Source organism: Amblyomma americanum, chromosome 5 (genome assembly GCF_052857255.1).
Source record: "Amblyomma americanum isolate KBUSLIRL-KWMA chromosome 5, ASM5285725v1, whole genome shotgun sequence".
NCBI lineage: Eukaryota > Metazoa > Arthropoda > Arachnida > Ixodida > Ixodidae > Amblyomma > Amblyomma americanum.
Genome location: NC_135501.1, coordinates 200128465 through 200147601, shown reverse-complemented (window position 1 = coordinate 200147601; position 19137 = coordinate 200128465). Strand labels below are relative to the sequence as shown.

Below are 19137 nucleotides of genomic sequence, written 5' to 3'. Positions count from 1 at the left end.
GGCTGTTTTGATTGGTCGCCCCGAGTGTCGTCATTGGGAGAGTGAAATGGGAATGGGAAGCTGCGGGAAAATCGAGTTAAGGGAAGCATTTTGTTTGCTTGTATTTGGAAATTTCTTCATTGAATAACTCCCGTTCCTATGCATCGATTCTCGTAATTCTTTTTAAGTCAGCATCTGTGTCGCATAAAGAATCCATCTGAAACATAACCGGCATCCGTTCAAGCGGTGTTTCGCAGCCCCTTTAACAATGCGGTTTTTAAGTTGTGTTCTATAGTTGCCTAAAAAGAAACTAACAAGAAAAAAATTGTAAGTTGTACAATTTTTATATCTGGCTTGTTTAATAAAGCCAAACATCAAGATGATGATTTCGTTTATTGTTGTGGTTGGCTAGCGGAGTAATACTGGTCACCGCAGACTGGGGCCGTGTTACTAATTGTGCTGTTTTTCTTAAGTTAATTCTATAAGACTATGGTTATATCCTACAATATATAGCGTCGATTTCGCGCCGTAGGAGGTATCGCGTGACCCTGTTTCTGCGAAAGGAAAGGGTGCTGGAAAAAAATGTTTTAAATAACGCAGCTCGAGTTATTCAGTTTGTTTTGTCATGCTATTGAGTTCCTGCATTGCACATTGTGTTGATGTGTCGTGGGTGCAATTATTAGTGACTCAATGCCAGATGTACGCTTACCTCAGAACTTGCTGCACACCCAGATTTCGATCCGAAAGATGGGAAGCTAGGAGAATCACGGTTATTTAAGCCAAGAATAGTCAAAAAGAGAGTTCACTGTCATGTGTGCAGCAAGCTTTTCAGGGAGCAAGAATTCATTCATTTAGCCATCGCCAAAACTGCTTAATAAGAGCAGACGACATCGAAGGGAGCTGAAACCCCACTCCACCTTTTAACCAATTTAATGATTGTTGCTGCATCGTCCCCACTACCCTACTCGCCTATTCTAATATAGTTCCAAGGAGGCAGACGAAAGGCGTCGCGCCCGCCCACACAAACCGAAAGTCACTATAGCCCGCATTTTATTGTAGTGCCTAGTCTTTGTACAACTCTGTACCTGTCAAGTAGAAATTTAGCGACGTGGTAACCACTTACCTCACTGACGTAGCAGTTCGTGCTGTCCATTCGAGGGTAGAAGTCTCTGTGCCGCATGCTTTGTAAAAGTTGCCCATAGCTCCAATATTAGTCGCTGCCTGGAGACCACACTTGTGAAGGTGAAAGAACTGGATTTTGACTTTCACCTATAGTGAACTAGAATCAGAATTCTAGTTCACAGCATTCTAATTCACTATACTTTCACCTCCACAAGTGTGGTCTCTAGCCGTCTGCTAGTAACAGAGCTATACGCTTCGTTTACGGAGCACTTGGTCCAGAGACTTTTGTCCCCGACTGTCCATATGACGGCAACACATGCGCTGATTGTCGGCTCGGGAACGTTGGTTGCTGCACCGTTTTTGCTGCGGATAAAACTTGCCGCATTGTTTTTCGACAGCTCGATCATTGCCTCAGCGAGGTGCTTCATTGAAAAGTCAATTTATATAATGCGTCAGATGGACTGTAAACAAACACAAAGCCATAAATGGCCAGAGACTCATTCCGGGGAGAGATGTTCTCCCTAGTCCAGCGTCACGTGGGCGCTGCCGAGAGATGGCGCCACGGTATAGTTGCGCCTAGTGTTCCTGTATATGCTCCCGGGACATATACACCCCGGGTATACTAGCTGCGCCCAACTTGAGCGCGCCTCCTCTCCCTTCTCCGCCATCTCGACGGCACCGGCTCCAATGAGCGCGCTTGTTCCTCTGGCTCCCATTGGGAGCGCCCCCTCCCCCTCCTTCCCTATGCCCAAATAAATATATCCGGTCCATGGAGGAAGAACTAAGGAGAGGCGGTTACGTCACATTTTGTGAAGCCGCTCCCCCCTATTCGACAGCCATCTGGACACGCTTGCACATGCGCAGCAGACGACGCCACCATGCCCAGCGTTACCACATTGTCTGCGCCATCGGCCAGAAACTCCCAGTAGTCCTTGCGAAAGCGTGTGATTTCCGGCACACTTTTTTGGGAGCAGCTCGAATAGCGAGGGCCTCTCCTAAGCCTTCCTTCCTCCATGATCTGGTCACAACCCCAAAAACGATGGAGGAAGGAAAGCTCCATGCCAGCAACGGAATTTTGGGAACGAGGACTGTATACTGGTAACAGAACTCCGGAAGGAGTGCCACATGACAGCTTTGATGCCACCAAACAAAATAAAGGAGAAAGTCAGGTTCACCTGGCAGCCTGCAGCGTGTTTTAAGAGAGCTCCTCTTGCGGAGGCTGACCACATGATTAAACTTTCCGCCCTCAATTTTCTTTGCTCTATGCTAGGATGGATTCTGCAGGAGTAATGCGTTAGCATTAGAGTGCATCCATGCGAAAGAAAACGGTCTCCTTTTGTCACTGTACAGCATCCGAGAAAGCAGGAAAAAAAAGGCATACTTCTGGCCTCGAGCACGATCCAAATCCGCGGCAGCGCGAACAGATCAGATTCACTCGCCGCTGCCCGTGTTTTGAGTGGCCAGCCTTTCACGCTGTGCATCTGAAATCGCTGTCTGCAACTTTTATCCATGCTTGATACAGTTGAGTTGAAAGAGCGCATGGGCACATGGACGCACAAGCCAAAGCTCGAACGAGTGGCCGGTTTGAAAACTGGAAATTTCATACAAAAAAAAACTGGATGATATTTTAAATGCTTTCAAAGAATTAAAAAACATGCGTCATGAGGTAGTGTGCTCACGAGGGAGCCCACATGCTAACACATTCCCTTCTGGGTTAATCACATTGCTCCCCAAGAATGTTTGTGCCCCACAATCGAAAACTATGAGGGAGAGGTTGGCGGCGGCATAACCTGACCAAGCAATGACGAAGGAAAGTACTTTGGAAGGCGAGCGAAAACTATATGGAAGAAAATACTAGGCGTGAGTGTAATGTGACAACACTGAACCCTGTTCATGTCATGTTAAACTATATGCCGGCCTCTTGCATGAGCATGTCACACACAACTTTGTGGAGACAAATAGCACATGAATTATTCTCAGAAACATGTTTGTGCAGATAGTATGTTGCTCCAAGTATTATCATGAGTTTGTAAGCCAGACAGAAATAGCAAAGTTGGCAAGCTTAAATAGAGGTCAGCTAGCGTGAAGAAGGCTCAAAGTCAACATGTGAAGGCTGCATGCTGTTGTGCCCAATCCTCACATTCATTTCTTCCTGCACGTTGTTAACTGCATCATCAATTAACCACAATAAAGACAATGATGATGACAATAGTAATGTTTATTGAAAGCAAAATTTGCACACATTACTATCCAAGAGCTTGTATGAAAGGCTGCAAACACCACAGCAGTAAACAAGGCACTTACTTGTGACCAGAATATAAAAAAAAACTGCAGGAGGGGATCACATTGGAAGCCACAATTAAGCAGCTGGAGGAAAAAAACATGCAGGAACTGAGAACAAGCTAACCAAAGTTCAATGCATGGAATTTTTTTTTCTCGCACAGATAATGTCAGTCCATTTATAAGAATAACACAAGCTCAAAGGAACAAATTTTGGAGAAACAATTAGTGCACAAAGAAACATAGTTATCTACACAGAATAAATGTACTACATTACTCGAGTCTAATGCTAAAGTAATGCTTCAAAAGGAAAACTGCTGCTTCATTCTAAAGCAACCTGTGCTCTACAAGATGCACCCTAATCATGCCCACTAAGTATGAACCTCACCAGATATACACCAGCCCCTGCTGGGCTGCACAGCCTTCACTTCCATAGCAGTAGAACTGTTTCTTTGTTGTGTTCCAGTCCTAGCTAGAAGGGAAGCTTGTGGGGAAAATGTGATAACATGTTAGTGGGAGCCTCAAGGCAAAACAAGGAATGGCTCATATATGAAGTGCTTGTTACTGCCTTTCTCCGTGCATTTAAAGATCCATAAATGCGAAGTGATAGGCAAGGAAAGTGATAATCACAGCTTGCACATTCGATATCACCATGTCAAGTAGCATAACGACGGTCCTGCTGCAAGGATAAGTGCTTTCATTAGACCGTTGAAATTAATTTCCTTGTCCCTTTGTTCCTTGCTGGAAAACCAACCAGGCCCCCGCCCAATCTCAGTCAGCCATTTCATAACAAACTGCAAGTTCCAAAGCACTGCCCACAAAATGCTTTCCTGCGAGAATCTTTTTTAAAATTGTGGGCCATCTCTGGAATTGTGGCCTATTTAGGCACTAGTAATTAGCTCCGTGCTTGCTCTGCGCCCCCTTGACACTTACCATCATACCCCACTCCTGGTGCTTGAAAATTTTTTTCACCCCTCCATGGTTAATGAATCAACAGTCCTCCATCGAAACCAGTTTTCCTCAGGAACCTGCAACATTTTCTCACGATTGTGTAAGTTACAATGTTCATTGCAGCCAGTTATTGCACTCCCACTGAAAGCAGTGCCACTGTTGTCACTAGCAGTTGAGGAGAAGATTTTTGCTGCCACTGAGACAGCACGCATCCAAGCCACCATGTTCTGCCTTTATTTGCTTTACTTTTGTTATACGCCCAAATAACTCTGCCCTTTTTGCCTGTGACAGCTATATGTGCAATGTTTGCCAGCACTGCTACCTGCTACAAAAACTTTGGAAAATCATTGTATTGTTGTTCTTGCTACAGATGTCAGAGGCACGTTACTCATTTCACCAGTGATGGACACAAATAGTGACATTCTTGAGAGAGTCACAGATCCCTGCAAATGAATTTCTATGGCGCCTGCCTCAGTGTCAACCTGATCAAAATGACCATGACCGTATGCTGTGCACGTTGGTTGCATTCATCCGGTGCGCAAGCCTTGTATGCAGGCTATTATAAGATGCAGTTTGAGTAAAATCCTTATCCCTGCAAGATATAAAAATAAAGGGCACAATAAAAATGGATTGATGCAGGGCCGTCATCGCAAGTAGGCTTGCTTGCTTCATTGAAGTGCGGTGACTTCTTGCTGCTGCATCTCACCCAACGCCTTGCTGCTCAGAAATGTGGCGGACCTGCAGCCCATTGAGGAAGCTTTACCAGACCCAGTTGCACGCAACTTCCGCCAAAAAGAACTTTTATCTTTTACAAGACACACGGACCTGTCTTGCAGAAATGGCCATAATGACAATGTCTCTTGAATATAAATCTAGCAATTATAAATTGTGCTTGTGTGTCCAGAAAAGGAAGGAACTGTACTCAAGTTTTAATTTTTTTCGCTTTCTACAATAAGTGGCAATTTACTTTGGCAATCTCATCTCGTGCCGTTATGCAAGGCTCATCAGTAAGTCAGTAAGAGGCTTTCTTAGTGCCCACTTTAGAATACACTTTGACTTCTTAGAAAAAACGCTTTTCAACTTCCATCACTTGGTTAATTTACTGCTCTATCATAAGCAGTACAAGCCAAATAACATGGTTATTTGTTTTAGCATTCAGTAGTTGGGTTCAGTTTTAGCGCAAATTGGCAGACAATGATGTGATGACAATGACGACAATATACGGCACCTCGTCTCTGTACACAACACAGCAACTTGCATATGTAAAACACCAACTAGCAGAAGCAGTTCACAATGCTTGTTTCCAACAGGTTGCAATTTCTTTGTTGTTGGCTAGAGTGGTTACAGATGCAAGTGCCTCATCGTGGCGAGCGCCGAAACTATTACAAAAACTAGGCGCTCGCATCGCAGGCTACTTGCTCCGCACGCCGCATGTGGTTTCGCAAGGCGATTCCGGCTTTTTCTGATTGTGCGCACTGTAGTGGGGCTGGAACAATACCTTAACAGCACTTCACCCAAAAAGCCATCGGCTACTGTGTGATTTCAGTTTTCATTTTTTGGGTGTACACTGACTGCTTAACTGCTTTGATATACTGACATTGCGAGAAATTTACATTGTTCATAAATTCTGTTACCTACCAACTTACAGTACCGTATTTACTCGCGTAATGAACCCACTCACATAATAAACCCACCACCCACTTCTGTCGTTTATAATTTACTTTATTTTTCGTTTTATTTCTCAAGCTTTAGCTATTAGCGCGTTCCTCAGTTTCACGCCGTCTGCAGCGCAGACCTTGGCAGCACACCAATATGATGCGCGCTGATAACATCGCGCCGTGTGTATCTTCTCAAGGGAGCTCCTCAGGGTTGGGTATACCAGTGTATGTTTAGAAAGCCAGTGAGCGCTCCAGCATTGGAGAGGAACGTAGCAGTGTAAACCAGAACCCTATAAAGCATCCTCTACGCTGAAATGCTATGAAGGAAGCAGCACCCTCAGATTTCCAAGGGATTTGGTGAGCTCGAGATCGGGAGTGAGAATGCCATGCCTAACCCCTCTCAAATTGCAGCTAACACTTAAACCTTTGCATTACCCACACGTAACCATAAAAAACATGCACTTGACCTTCAGTGCTGGTGTTCTGCATGTTTGCTTTATCTCGCCGCGACTGGCCGGTGTCGTCGACTATCACAAAATCGTCGAATTGCGCTGTGATGCAGCAAACACCGTTCAAAGCCAACAATGTAAACACCAACAACACGAACGCAGTTGACCGCGTGCTTTTGTTGATGACGAATGGATGGATGGACGGACAAATGGACGGGAGTATATGCAAATTCAGCTCTCACAAAAAAAAATCACTGCAAAATTTTATTCACCGCACAATGAACCCTCCCTCCCAAACTGATGTCAACTTTTCTAGAAAAAAAAAGTGGGTTCACCACATGAGTAAATTGGGTTCACCACATGAGTAAATACCGGTTATTCTGTGCACATAATGGTGCTCAGAGGGGTGCCAAGCATGAGATGAGATGACAAGAAGGAAGACATAAATATGCATACATACCTTATTATATCTCTCTTGCATATGGGATATTCCTGAATGGAAACTAGACAATGCAGGGTTGAGGCAGAATAAAAAATAAAGACACAAATGACAAACTAGTAGCCAAGCACACACATAAAAAAATGGTTTGTGCTTCTTTGCATACAAAAACCATGTACACACAGAGATTCCAAAGAAATGAGACAACGCGAAGAACACCAATCAAAAAAATTTGAAAGAAAAATCATGTGCAGGGTTTTTCAAGTCATATAACCTCATTTTATATTGAATGCAAAGTGAGCAAAACAGCCCTTCACAAATCACGGTTGGAAAACTACTTACCCTAATGGCATCTTTCACGACACCATGCTCACATAATGAGGTTAACTACACTTTTTTTTGCTATCAAGAGAGTATTCAAACACCATGCATTAAGCCAATACCGGAAAGCATGGTTCATTATGTGATGCCTTCCAATTAACCACAGGACACCGGAATTGCATGAAAATAAGAGGGGATTCAACCTCCACCGATCTTTATGAACTCTGTGCTCAGCACAGAGGAATAGAACACTGTCCTTCTTTGTCTACATATTCTATGCACTTCATGCATTATCGATCCCAAAGTGTTCAGGACTTGACAGCCAGGAAACAACAGCTTTCGCGTCTTTTTGGCAAGACCTGTGGCAGTACTATGGTCCTATCTTGCCTGTATCAGTTTTCACACCTTTTTCTTCTTTCGTTCAGCCAGCGTGTCGCCAGAAATTCCCATGGCACTGAGGACCTCTGCCATTTGCACCGCATTGATGCCGCAGTTGTTGGCAACATTTTTCTGGCAACGCTTGTGCGCATTGATGTTGCAGGCTGTGTCAAAAGAAAAAAAAAACAAAAAAAACAGAGAGCAGTAAACACAATGCATACTGAATCAGTTCAATCTTGTGAGGGTACCAGAATCACTGGGAAAAAAATTTCAGAGTACTGCATTCATTATCTCTGCACTGCTGGACATAGAATACATGTGGCCGACACAACCTAGTGTTGCCAGAACAGGTGGAACGAGCTTTTACAGGTAAATTGCATAAAGCGGCACCCTTCCAACACCTCTGGGCTGTCATCTAGGGCCTGCATAATTGCGCAAGGTGCTGCTTAAATGAGGTTCAAAAATTCAAATTTTCTGTTTCTTGTTAGCGTTAGTTCACGATATCATAAATCTGAGCCGTGCCAACTATGCAGGCTTTTAAATTATTACCTAAAATAACGCACTGTAAAGGCAGATACACAAGGCATCAAAAAGGTGATTATTGCACTGGAAACACTATACAGTGGCAGCCTTCGATATCTGCAGGTGTGGAAAGGAAGAACGCAGTACACTGGCAAAGCTTTCTACAACTCTAGATAGTCCCAAGGCAACACCACACATCCTGAATTCATCCCCACCACATCTTAATGTTCTCATCTCAATCTAAATGCCCCCAAGTATGCTACCAGTACACTAAATACATCCTTAATAAGACATGCTTGGTATGTGGCTGGCTGGATGCACTGAGGTTTTTCATCAGACATTCCACAAACACACAGCTGCACGCATTATCACTTGGTTAAACTCATATTCAACCAGTTCAAACTCACAAAACCTGCTTTTGTTGACATAACTGCAAGTTTATTTAAAGGGAATGTGCACATAAGGGTAGTATATTATAATAGAGTATAAGGACAGTCTGCATGGAGCACAAATACACTCAGAAAGTAGAAGGTTAGACAGCCGCTGACAGCTCAGTTGGTATAGCAACGTACATGACAAGCGGTGGTCATGCGTTCGGATCTCATCAATGGCATGTGGTGGTCTTTTCTGCTACCTTGTAAAGTTACTTTTCATCTAAAAAATTGTGCTACTAATTTCCCACTTTCGCGAACGCCACCATAAAAAAATATTCCCTTATGCTTTCGCTGTTTTCAATAACAGTAGGCTTATTTAAATGTATATAACATAATGTATATTATGCAGTATGTAATTTTTAAAAAACTGTTGCACAATTTCAGTCAATGTTGCTTTGAGCAATGTGCACAATGAGGTCAATTCTAAATTTAAAATGGTTGCTTCAATATCCCTACACTGCACAGTAGAGGCCTTCAGGGGCATGCCTCACAGTGTTCCAACACATCCTGAAGCCAAACAAGTGGACTGCAATAGGACATCTATAGGCTGACACATTATTACCAAATGTGTGTCCTTAGAAAGTATGCGTCATCTGTGCACAACACTCAAGTCTTAGAATGGCTGCATAGCCAAACCCTACAACAACCTGCATACCTTTGCAGTGGAGGCCCTGTCGGAAAAGGCCATAAAGCAATGAGCCACAGTGGTCACAGAAGGTTGGTCGCGTGAAGGTCTGCGCGATGAACCGGTGTGGCACGTTGATGTTGAAACGGCTGCCCGCTGCGCACTGAAACGTGGAAGAAACAAGCAAGGCAATGCATATATGGGGGTCTCAAGTAACTGCAGATATTTTGCAGGAACAACTGCTTTGTTGTTAACTGTTCTAGGCATGCCAGCCTTCACGACTCCATTTCAACATGTATATTATTTTTCATCCATCACTTCCCAAGTCAATGTTGTTGAGAGGCCATCTCCATTAGTTTGTGCAGCATTTACAATCACATTAAATTAAATTAATTACCACAATTCAGAAACAGGCAATGTAAAGTAGTGCTTTACATAGCCAAGGTAGCAGAAGCTGCAGCTGCAGCCAACTTACTAGGGAAATGACCATCTGGTGAGTAAAGGTAAAAGATTTCACATCTCTTTTGCACAATCACAGTGCACAATGTTGTCATAGGCTGCAATGCATTTGGCTACTCCAGTCACTGCATAGCCTAACCTTCACATTTAGGTAGAACCCGGTTTCACCCGACCCCACAACATGGAACAGATTTCTTAAAAACTGGGTTAATTGTCACTTCTACCTGAAAATCAGCCTTCAAGAGGATGTAGTTTTACAGGACAAAAATTTTTACACACCACACAGAAACTAGTGGATGCCTTGTACTCAATTTAAAAGCGTGTTTTCAGTAACTTTCTTTTATGCTTGTTATTCATGGCATGGCTTAATTGGGAATACGGTTGAAAATCAATGCTTTTGAATTGAGAGGCCAGAACACTGATAATGTCCAAGTATTTCATTGGCATCACTGTATAAAGTGCCACCCACAAACGACATCCTGTTCCAAGGATATTATGCCTTTAAAAAGAAAGCTGTGATGCTGATTCCAAGTGTTTACAATGTAAAAAGGTAGCAAGGTCTAGGGCATATGCGAATGCGCCGATTACTGGGATGGCAACGTAAGAGACAAAATAAATGCAACAACTGAGAAAAAAGATATCTGATTCATTAAACAGTTTGTTGGCATAACATACCATTCATTTACGAAATCAGTAAGCACAACATACAGTATTTTTTGTTCCAGACGAAAAGCAAGTGTTAGCAACTAAGTACATTTACTTTTCTAGAAAAGTAACCCAATCAATCCATATTTATGGAGCTTTCAACTGAATAACTCAATTTGTACTCGAAATTGAACTAAAGAAAATAGTTTGATTTTTGCCCCTAAATTTCGAAGAAAAAAAAATATAAATGAAGGGTCCTACATATCAAGCACGACTACACATACAAAATGCAGCAATGCTGCGCTGGAGGATCACATATGGTTTAAACGAACAACATTTAAGGCACTTTTTATGAAAAAGCATGCTGACAAGACTTAACAGCTTTCTGACCTTTGTTGTGTGACCATTACAATAAAACGAGCATATTAAATTGTCTTTAATCACATTCACAGACCCTGCATGAAGAAAATACCAGTCTGTAACTGATTTCAAAAACTACATTGAACGATACACTCACAAATGCCACTTATAACTGACAAATGATACAACATGCCTCTAAATAACTTTTTTACTTTTACTAAGAGAAGCATTAGTCAACGTGAGGGGGACCTGTACTGGAGGCAGAAACTTTCACGTGCCACTGACCTCGTCGTCACTGTTTTCTTTCATGTTTGGGCATTTGGTGACAACGTCCTGATGGCATCGCTTGTGGACCACACATGTGCACACTGTATGTGAAAACAACAAAAAAACAAGTCTGAAGATAGCACCATGCTAGTTCTACAGATCAGTGCAAAGTCAGGCAATAGCTGCATGACTTTGTACAACTGCAAGGAGGAACAAGAAGAAAGCATAGAAACAATAGGTTATAAAAAGTCCTGGGTCTTTGCTGTTTTTACAAGGACAACAAACACTTTCTTTCAGAACACAACTATACACCAGCATTCAAAACTTCCCCATAGTTTCTGAGAACAAAGCTCTTCTACAAAACAATACCTAAAAAAATATGCACTATTTGTGTCAGCATGAGAGTGCCGAACCGATATCCATCATCCTTTCAAAAAAGCCATCTCTTATGAACGGTACTGAAAAGCACCTCGATCTTAATCCAATTTAGAGACGACAAAATTGAAATACATATCAGAGACAAAAATCTCCAGGACATGTGAGCCACAATCAAAGCGAAAAGCTAATACTCAACTCTGTTATTAGCCAGTGGCTACGGACCACACTATTAGTGAGGAAAGTCGGACCCGCCTGCTATACTAATGAGCGGTGCTGACCACCATGGTGTCTCAGTGGTTATAGTGCTCAGCTGATAACCCAAAAGATGCAGGTTCGATACCACCCACAGTGCTCACATTTCGATGGAGGCGAAATGCTAGAGACCCGTGTATTGTGCGATGTCAGTAGACGTTAAAGAACCTCAGATGGTCAAAACTTCCGGAATCCTCCACTATGACGTCCCTCACAGCCTCAGTCACTTTGGGACAAATAACTCCATAAAACCATAAACCCAAACTAAAAAGCAGTAGTAAAATAAGGTCATTGCTGACAGAAGAGGCATCCCTGCACAAAGGTCTCTCTCTGCATATCCTGGACACGTTTAGTGCACTCATGGCGAACGACAAGTTAGACAAGACAAAACAGTGCCTGTGTTGTCTTTTCTACCTTGCCGTTCGTCATGAGTGCACTGAACTTTTTCGTGATGCATTACCAACTAGCTCAGATGTTGATCCTTCTTCTGAACATGTTTCTGTTCGACAGTATGTGCTACCGCTTGTTTTAATGAAAAAAAAATTGGCGGTGGTTTAGCTCTGGTTAAACCTGGAGTGACGCGATAGCTACAGCTGGTCGAGTGAAACTTGGTCACGTGACCAACCACGTGACCAGCCACGGTGCTGCGCCGCCGGCAGCTGCTCTGCATCATGTGGCCAACCACGTGACAGCGTGGCAGCGCAGCCACAGGGTGGCAGTGCCGCCACGCCGAAGGCTCGGAATGCTACCGTAATGTAGCTATCGCTACAAAAGTGTAATAACAAACCTCGCTCAATGACAGTTGAACATGCAGCAGTTGTAAATGTAGCGGTCTCAGTCCCCCATTGCACGCTTGTCTAGATTAATTTTTCAGACAATAGTTTTTAGAGAACGCAACTCCAACGCAAGAAAAAAAGATGATTTTCAAAGACGCTGGAGCTGCATGCTTACCCTGACACTGGTAGCCTTGCTTGCCCAAACCCCTGGAGAAAGACACAGAAAAGGTTATTCATTTGAAGTGGTCCTTGAGAATGTTTTATAGCCATGAACCTACGTACTCAAATATTGAACATGATGGTATGATATGGAAATGACGACATCATGGTTATCAGCTGCTTGGCGAGACAACCTAGATATCGATGCAACTCTCCTACACACCTTGTACAGAAGCATTATATAGTAACATCAAGGGTTCGTTTAACATTTTGATCGAATGATCCCAATACTATACTACTCAAGGCTTTCAGGCAATATCTAGGATTGAACAAATAGTAAAGCTTTTGTGAATGCACTGAATGTACGATAAACAAGCAACTGCATATAACTGCACCTTTCGTGAAATGTCTGAAATGATTAAAACAAGTTCAAAGTTTTTTTTTCTTCAACAAGTAAATTGCAGATATGTATTAAGAGCCTGGTAATACTTCTGTTGTTTCAAACATACTTCTGTCAGTAGAACTAAGTCCGAGTTCACAAAATGGTCAACTGTATATTTAATATGCACAAAGACAAAATGCTGAGTGGCTCTGAAATACGGCATAAAAGATCACAGCGAAAACATTTACCTGCAGTAAAGGTTTCGTTAGAATGCATGCAGTTCGAGAAACCTTCAGGGTTTGCTGTTGAAGGCAAGACTGATTGCGACACATATGTCAAGACGTGAAGAAAAGCCATCCAAGAGGAAGGACTGAAGCTTCAGCTTTCCCTAATTGGCCGCACTAGCACAAGCCCCTTAATCTAGCCCCTTAATGGACAGTTATTTCTGGCTTATGACAAGTCCAGCTCATCATGTGTTTTGTGGCATTCCATGTCCGGTTGACAGTAAGTAGGGCTCATCCAGCGCAGTATTTAGTTCAGCCAACAGATGATGGTAAAGGTACTGGAAGACCATTTTGGTGCGCATTTTGCAACAAGGCAATGTCCATTAGGCAGTTAAGCAGCAGCTGCAACTGACCACATAAAACACCCAAGCCGTACCAGATGAATCCGTGGCAATGGGAACAGAAGCTGGGCTGCCGCAACAGGGTGGCCATGAACTTGTGCCCATTCACCTGGTGTACCTTAGGCCGCATGGCTCCGCTGGGCTGGATCAGGCTCTGCCGTTCTCTGCACTCGTGCTGCTCCTCTTCAGCCACATTCTCCTCTGTGCAACATTAAGATATATCAGGCAAGCTATATAAAAGACAAGATACATGAAATCAAGATACATATATGAAAGCAAAATATATGAAAGATGATATATGAAAGCAATGTGGGTAGGTGAGTGAGTGAATGAGCGACAGAGTTGGAGACTGATAAAGTAAGTAGGCAAGTGGGTGACTTTTCGCAAGCGTGAGTGAATGACATAAACACTAGGGCACAAGCTCCATCAGGTGCGCACTACAAAAGTGATTTTCTCAGCTTCGCTGTTTTTTAGCAGTATGACTACCCTTTCGGAAGTTTTTATTATGTTTTTATGGTAAAATTTCAATTATTCTTACACCTTTGAATTCAGAGAGGGCTAAACTGTGGAGCTATACTGCTTTTGCTTGGCTGAGTCAAACATTTGAAATTTTGTGAACCATAATGTCACCTAACTATACTTCATAATTATGGTGCTTGGACAAAATGACAAAGTTTAACATTTTTATATGATGATGTACTTCAACAACAATATAATTAGCATAGCTCCAGATTGCAGGTTCCTGGCTAGAACCCCATTTCAATCAAAACCAAGAAATATAGAAAGTGTGACCTGTAAGAATTTAACTAATTTGGCTTCAGTTATTTTCCTATAATATGGAAACTAATTCAGACAGTGGTCGAATTTTGACGGAGGCAGAATTCTAGAGGCCCGTGTACTGTGCGATGTCTGTGCATGTTAAAGAACCGCAGGTGGTCGAAATTTCTGGAGCCCTTCACTATGGCGTCCCGCATTGCCTGAGTAGCTTTGGGACATTAAACCCCCGTAAGCCATATAGAAACTAATTATACTTTTAAGAAAAAACGCATACACATGCTTAATTTCATTACGATATCTTTAATAATCCGCCACTGCAACGCAAAGGCCTCTCCCATATCTCTCCACTTAGCCCTGTCATGTGCCAGCTGCCGCCACTTTATAACCGCGAACTTCTTAATCTCATCTGCCCACCTGCTTTTCTGCCACCCCCTGCAACACTTCCCTTCTCTTGGAATCTAGTCCGTTACCCTTAATGACAAGCGGTTAGCTTGCCTTTGCATTGCATGCTCTGCCCATGCCCATTTCGTCTTCATTTCAACAAGACTGTCATGAACTCGTGTATGTTTCCTGGTCCACTCAGCTCTCTTTCTGGCTCTAAACATCATCATTTTCCTTTCCGTAGCTAGATACATTGCCCTCAATTTAAGTTCCACCCATTCCATTGCTCTCCATGTTTTTTCCCTGTTTTACGAATGTCCTCCAGCAAGAATTTTTTACATCATTTTGTAGAAGCTGAGTTATTTCAGCGTCTTCATGCCTTGCCCTCTCTTCTCGTCACTTTCTGCATGCTCAAAGGTTGGTGATTCTCCAGCGCACACATAGCTTGCATACTGCAATAACTAGTCTTACATTAAGTGTCATAATGGCACTTAACCACAATAGTCTGCGTCAAGATCGAGGAACCAAAAGCCACAAGCGCCGAGTTTATGCCGAAAGGCGGCGGTGGCGCCATGAAAGGACCTGCGCATCTTGAAATGCTCACCTCGGCACCTTTCACATTGCACATTTCGCATTTTGCATTTCTCTGCAAACAAGAGATGGCACTGCCACCACCCTTTGGCTGCGAACCGGCATTGGCGGTTTTTGCTTCTTCAGTCTCTATGCAGATGATTACAGTTTGGCATCATGCGTGGCTGAACCAAGTAAGTACCATTGTCAAACTTGCTGCATGACAAAGGTTACCACAATACACAAGCTCTGTGTGCAGCTTCACAGCAAACGAGCCAGCGGTTGAGGTGAGGAAATTTTTAAAAGTCTTCACGATAAAAATGCACAATACTGTACGTCGGTCTGGACTCGAAGACTAGAGTTACAATAAAGTGATGTGATCACAACTACAAACCTACAGTTTGGACGTCTTGACGTAATTTCTCCAACTACAAAGCAGAGTGCCATTAGCTGGAAATTTAAAGTAAATGTGCACAATGAAGAAAACAGTGTGTGCTGATTTCTTGACGGAACAGGCTTACCGGGTAACAGTTCGACAACCACATGAAGTTTTCCTGCTGGCTCAAGGTCAATCTGTAAATCATGGCATAATTCCAATTACTAACGTAGCAGACCAGGCTATCTGGCTGATGCAGTACGACGACAGGAGAAAACGTCGGGGACAAACAAGAATAAATGTACAACACTTTCTGCACCAATTTGGTTCATAATGGGAGACAGGAAACAGGACAGAGGTTTAACGTCCCTGTCCTGTAGTGATGAATTCTTTTGTTGTGCCACAATTTTTACTGTACTTAAACTACCATTATAAAGACTGCAACTATTTGTGACTCCAGCCTTACTTTGTAATAATGTTCACAGAAAATCATTTCAGCTCTCTCGCAAAAAAATTATTTTAAGTTCCTACTGAAAGTGTAAAACCTAATGAGAGTATATCTATTTTGAAAAAAATATGTTGTATTGGTTACAAGTCGTCATAGTGCATGTCTGTCCTCTCCTTAGCCATCATCATGCATGCTGTTAAGTGGGGCGATGACCAGGATATAAATTTTTCGGTCATCATCATCAGCCTGACTACACTCACCGCAAGGCAAAAGCCTCTCCATGTCTCTCCAATTAACCCTGTCCTTTGCTAGCTGCGCCCACTGTATGCCTGCAAACTTCTTAATCTCATCGGCTCACCTAACTTTCTGCCTCCCACTGCTATGCTTGCGTTCACTTGGAATCCACTCCGTTGCCCTTAAGGACCAGTGGTTATCTTTGCCTTCACATTACGTACCCTGCCCCAGCCCAACAAATGCTAATGAGTACCTGCTGATGTTTAGTCTAGTTTTTAATTCACGTATAAACCATAACTTTCCTGATTTTTGAAAAAATTTTGCAGCATCGAAAAAGCTGACCCAAGTAGTGCCCACAAGGGCAGGTTCTTAATCTCACCCTAAAATCGATCATAATCAAGGTGGAGGCAGCACTAAGTACTTGAAGCTGAATTTACTCATTCAATCACGAAGCCAAGGAAAATGTGAAAATGTGCATGGAAAAAGTTGCTGCATTTGGACGCTGGGGTTTTCAGAAGGGGTACGTGCTCACTCACACTTCCGGTATACAGTGCCAATATGGAGTAAAGCTTTTCGAGTAATAAACCAAGATAATTGCGGCTGTTTATAAAAGCTTGGTATGATCGACGCTGTGAACTTATTCACGCCGTAATTCTAGACAATGTGCTCCTTTCTTCAGCAATCACAACTGCTAATATTCTGTAGTTACGCTTAGTTTACAATATTTTTCACTTCGATCTGTGAACCATTGCATTAAAAAAAAAAAAAGCAAGCACCAAGAATGCCAAAAGGACAAATATGTTAAGTAAATGCTAATCAAGACGTGATCAGAGTCCTATGGCATAAAATAATTGCTAGTAAATGCCTGCCATGTTTGAAAAAAAAAGTAAATGCACAGTAATCAAATGCACTGGGACACTGTTTCGACTGGTTTCCTGAGTGCACAGTCAGTGCAGTGAATCTACAACAGTCTCATACGTACTGTGCCGATGCACGTCGAACACTATACGCCACTTGAGTCAGAGACAACTCTGTTTAATTATGTTTATTTTTTAAATGCGTATCAGTCTCTGAAACACGTTTCATACAGAATATGCACAAACAAATGCAGTGTTACATGCAAGTGCCCAACTATGCATGCCGCTTCATGAAACTCGGAACTGGTTTTTCCTATTTACGTATATGAGAGAAGAAAGAAATTAAAACAGGTCACGTAACACTGCTACTGGACCATAGCCTCCTAAGACTGGACATGAAACCGATCAGTTCATTGATATGCATCAGAAGTGCCTTCGAGTCCAGAGTCTACAAGTTCTCTCTCAGAGGGGTTAAACAGAATGCGTAGAACAAGCACCATTAGCCGTGATGTGTACGTGCAGTGTATATAATTACAATTCCGGTGTATTTCCGTTTGGTGCGACGACTATATACTGTGAAACATGCAGTGGAAATTTTTATACCGATTAAATTCGTAATGGCACAGCATAAAAAAATTTAAATAATACTTACAAACAACTGTGCGAATAAGTTTTTCTGTGAAGGGCTGTGCTACAGAAATGCGGCGTAGGCCCCATCGCAGTCAGGCTCGAGTTTCGAGATGACGTGAGCTGATGATCTTTTTCCGCAATTAAGGATTAAATGGCATATACCATTACTGAAATAACGCTCAACAATGAATTAATGCATAAAATCGCGTAATTTGTAGAGCGCGCTCACCCAAACGTCTGTCTCGCCGCTGCCTTGCTCCTTGGCCAAATTAAGCAGCTCGTCGAAAGCGACGCTACAGTTGGCGACAAAGTCGTCAGAATGCAGCGCGGAGTGAAACACGGTGAATCCCAAGCTTCGAACTCCGTGCACCTCAGCCGCAAAGCATTCGTTCCAGACGGGCTTCAGAGTGCGCTGTTTCGTGCTGGAGCGACTCATGAACATATCATCGACGCTGACAGTTACATACGGGTCTACTAGCACCTGCTCGACACTCGAGCAGAGCACATTAGCGTAGCGGGCGATCAAGTCTGTCGGCTGAAGATCCACCGCCTCGCATATCTTCAGTTTGACAGTGCCCGTAAACCTCGGCATCTCTGAAGCTTGCTCCGGAGACGCGCCGCTGTGCGAACCGGATGTCCTAGCGAGGCTGTCAACAGCCTCCACTGCGCACATAGGCTCGTCTGGCGCCGCGCGGTTCGTGCTGCGCTGGGCCATGAATGTGATAAAACTACAGGCGCTACACTACACTACGCGTGCGGCCGTGACCCCACGCCTACGTTGTACAAGCCGCGCCCAAAGATCGCACAAAAAATAGCTACAGCGGAGCACGTCGATCTCCAGCCCTCGGCAACAGAGCAGTGGCCGCGCAAGGGAAGCGTTGTTGAGCCGTTGCCAGTTGCGCAAGGTATGGTGCAAGGGCTCCGACGTCAGGTCGACGCCTCAATGGCCTCGACTCGCGTGCTGGACACGTGGACGCAACTAAAGCCGTCGCCATGGTGACGGCGGCGAAAGGAAACCCCCTCCAGCTCCGATATGGCTTGCGAGATGTGACTGCCGCATAGTTTCAGCGGTAACTAAGCTATGCTATCACTATAACTAAGCTTCACTGCTTCTAAAGAGTTTCGCCCTCTCGGATCTTGGGGCTGTCGTACAGCACGTACTACAGCTAGGGGCCTGAATCATGTTTTCCACTGTGTGCTCTTTTCGCGCTCTATCTCAGTATGCACCATCAACAGTCACAACTCCTGTTCCACTCCGTTCCGCAAGCGACGCATTGTCATGTACTAGCGTTGATCTACCTTGTTAGCTAGTGTTTCTACTACATAAACATTTAGAAACCCCATGTCCTAAACTCATAAAATAAGTTTGCAACAAGTGGCTCCTGTCGGCTTAGAATCTTAAC

The 19137-nt window shown here is 43.4% G+C and overlaps 1 protein-coding gene across 2 annotated transcripts in view; it reads right to left on the bottom strand.

Moving 5' to 3' along the window:
- The window catches only part of LOC144133405 (calcium-independent protein kinase C-like), a 65767-nt gene extending 46725 nt beyond the window's left edge, over window positions 1-19042 (bottom strand). The window contains exons 1-9 of one of the 2 annotated variants that reach the window (XM_077666489.1): window positions 17964-19042; window positions 15711-15762; window positions 13497-13662; window positions 12471-12502; window positions 10908-10990; window positions 9189-9321; window positions 7605-7741; window positions 6900-6942; window positions 3302-5070 (exon numbers count right to left, since the gene is read on the bottom strand). In XM_077666489.1, coding sequence (XP_077522615.1) covers window positions 6904-6942; window positions 7605-7741; window positions 9189-9321; window positions 10908-10990; window positions 12471-12502; window positions 13497-13662; window positions 15711-15762; window positions 17964-18449 — 1128 coding nt within the window. In that variant the 5' untranslated portion in view covers window positions 18450-19042 and the 3' untranslated portion in view covers window positions 3302-5070; window positions 6900-6903. Of the gene's footprint in view, window positions 1-3301; window positions 5071-6899; window positions 6943-7604; window positions 7742-9188; window positions 9322-10907; window positions 10991-12470; window positions 12503-13496; window positions 13663-15710; window positions 15763-17963 lie in introns of those variants that run through there. The other variant, XM_077666490.1, reaches the window with a different exon arrangement.
- Between the last annotated feature and the right edge of the window lie 95 nt (window positions 19043-19137).